Source organism: Schistosoma mansoni, assembly GCF_000237925.1.
Source record: "Schistosoma mansoni, WGS project CABG00000000 data, supercontig 0173, strain Puerto Rico, whole genome shotgun sequence".
Taxonomy (NCBI): Eukaryota; Metazoa; Platyhelminthes; class Trematoda; order Strigeidida; family Schistosomatidae; genus Schistosoma; species Schistosoma mansoni.
In genome coordinates this window covers 60,695-63,732 of record NW_017386059.1, presented here as the reverse complement: position 1 = coordinate 63,732, position 3,038 = coordinate 60,695, and the positions used below count along the sequence as shown (strand labels likewise).

Sequence of the window (3,038 nt, the reverse complement as noted above, 5' to 3'; positions counted from 1 at the left end):
CCAATCTTAACGGTGTATAATATCAGAAGGCAAAAGGAAGCGGCAACTACATTTTTATTGATGAATGATGCAGACCAGAAAGTTGTAAGCACATGAGCAAATGCAAGCGAGCGAAACAAAGATGATGCATAGTGGAGATGGCTGGGAAGCCAACTCACTATGAGCAAGCATTACTCAATATTTATAATCAGACAAAAATGAATGACAGACATATGATGAATAAGATACGAAGGGTACACATATACGCTCATATAAAAAGTATTCAAGGTTAATAAGCGAATAATTAACAAGATCAAAATATGACTCATAATGGATAGGCGAATTAGCTTGGCCAGAAGCTAGAATAAAGTATATGGGCTTAACATATAAACTGGTACTACCTGTGTGGAAAATAGTTAAAAGAATAAATTTTGTCGGATAACTAGTGGAAATCAGAGAAAGATGAATAAAGGTTTTATTTGATTCTGGAGCTACTCATCGTTGTGCACTCGCAGCTCTGACACTGTTCGAGTTCACGATCTTCAGATTATTCGGTAAGAGCCTTATTTTCAGGTCACTGAGCAGATATCCAAAGGTTTACATTTCCAGCTTCAATAGAGGGTAGTTCGTGATCATCATCCATTACTGTCGATGATACTCATTTCATTCCGAAAACGTTCTACCTTCATCAATCTTTGATTCTAACTACGACTTTAAGAATTTTTCCAAAGATAGTTAATGGTTAACATCACATAATTACCACAGAAGAAAAAATGCACGCGTAATGTTCAGTCTGGGCATAATTTACATCAGATACTCAAAATAAACCGTAAAAGTATCGGATTCGATTCTCGATGATATCATGGGTTAGCCCTACTGTTAACTATCTCTCAAGCAAAATATCTCTCCAGTGCTCTATGGTTTTCAATGGCTGTTTATCCCAAACCAGTCGACTAATTAAACAAGTTAACACTTATTAATTAACAATATATTAAGCAAGTGGAAATTCAGAATTTATTTACACCAATTCTTAGGGAACTTCAACATCCATAAAATAGAAATAACCGTCGCTCGAAAACATAAAGTGTGCAACTAGGTCGTTGATTTCCTACTTATGTTTCCAAGTTTTATTTCTTCATCTGTTAGAATAATTGGAAGCAGATATTTCCAAGGCCTTATATCTATTAATTAAAAACAGATTAAACGTCTTTTTATAGATTTATATAAGATAATCAAATGAACACTTGATGTAGTCAAAAAACACACTCACTGATTCTTTTCACATGAATAAAGCAATACACCAGATTTTATACTGACTTACATAGTAAACTATTAATCACAGATTAGTAAGAGTTCAATAAACACCAAAAAAATAATTGTCGGTTATATCTAAAATTATTATTGTAATTCAATATAAAGTTATCATGTAACTGGTTCATATAAAATACAATTCCTGTTAAGATGTGAATGCCTTAAAGTTCCATAAGATTAATAATAGTCGCACCATTAAACTTTATTTTCAAAAATAGAGTATGTACAGGTTGAAGCGATATCTATAAAACAACCATTTAAAATATAACTGACATTTTTAAGTCTTTTTCAAGATCGGTAACTTTGATATATCGCTTTTCAGAGATGTTAATGCGATAAATTTACTTGATCTATATTCAAAGTTGTATCTTTTACAGTCTGTATTATAAGAACTATTGGTACTGATTCATTTCTTTTCACTTCGATGCACGACAAAAAAACAACAAGTCCTTTGTTTTTCTAAAACATCTACTGTATAAAAATTTAGCGTTTGTCCATAACTAATTTCAAGCAGTACTTCATGTAGCTAAATTAATTAATTATCAATACAAAGCTATGATCATTATTCAACTGTTTAATCAAAAAACGATTAAAATTAACAAAATGTTTTCCAATTGTACATAATGGTAAAAAAAACCTCATCTGTACTGGTCAAATTGCATTTGAACTTAAAGAAATCAGATTCGTTCCCTGTTTATAAAAAAGTTAAATTGCATTAATTACAGCCAGAATTCTGGTAGATTATAAAAAAGAACAGAAATAATGATTGGTAATAATTTCAATATAATATTCTAAGCGAAATAAAACTATAAAGTGTACTTTGTGGCATACAATCGGTTGTTCAATTAAAAAGTTTGAATAATAGCTGAAAGAAAGATTGATCTATAAGAAATTTAGATATTGTTTATTGAACATTTTCTCTATTTATACGAATATTCGTCAAGGTTAGAACGAATAGTTTGACAATAATTGGGCGCCGAGTATAGAGAATTATATATGAAAAAATTATATGTAAAAAATTATATTTGAAATAGTCTCAGCGATTGAAATTTAAATAATTCCAACGTTTCGTCCAGCTAACTTGTCTGGATTTCTTCAGGGTAATAATCAAAATCAAAAACATCAAAGAAATATATAGTGTTTTTACAATCATATCAAAATCTCTAATACTTTTTAATCCAATCATATTTGGATGTCGAAGTTTTTGTAAACAGGATAATATGAGTCAGTTGAATGAGAATCAAGTGAAAAGTTCAACGATGTGAATTAAACGAGACTGCATGAATTGTGTGTATGTATGTATGTGTAAGATGAGTTATTAATGAATGATATTCAGTGTTGATATGTTTCTATGTGAAGTAAAATAGGAATAAAAGTGCAAAATGAAGGTTGAAAAGTTTTTCTCCTTTCTGAATTATCGAAGTTGCAAATAAAATGAGAATCATCAAGTACATAATTGTAATGTTAAACATAACTCATATTGATTTCAGTCATAATAACGATCCATGTGAAGTAAACAGGTTGAATAAAGGAAGAAAAGGTCAAATTACTTGTCGAAGAATATTTGCCAAGTGGTAGCTAGCTGAATACCATCCTTTCTGTTTTCGTTCAACCATACAGTCGAGAAATGCCAGTTTGTGGTCATCAGACTCTATTTCCTTCGTTAGATTAATTTGTTCCGAAAAACTTAATAATAGGAAGTTGAAAATAAATGTTTTCAAAAAATCAACACATTCAGATAGATACTT

At 30.3% G+C, this 3,038-nt stretch overlaps 1 protein-coding gene across 1 annotated transcript in view; it reads right to left on the bottom strand.

Annotated features, from left to right (window-relative positions):
* Smp_093160 (STARP antigen, putative) overlaps positions 1 to 622 on the bottom strand; it is a gene marked incomplete at its 5' end in the record, with an annotated part of 18,649 nt that extends 18,027 nt beyond the window's left edge. Inside the window, one exon of the mRNA XM_018796242.1 lies at positions 581 to 622. Within this exon, the coding sequence (XP_018646883.1) occupies positions 581 to 622 (42 nt within the window). The remainder of the gene's footprint in view (positions 1 to 580) is intronic.
* Positions 623 to 3,038: the final 2,416 nt, after the last annotated feature.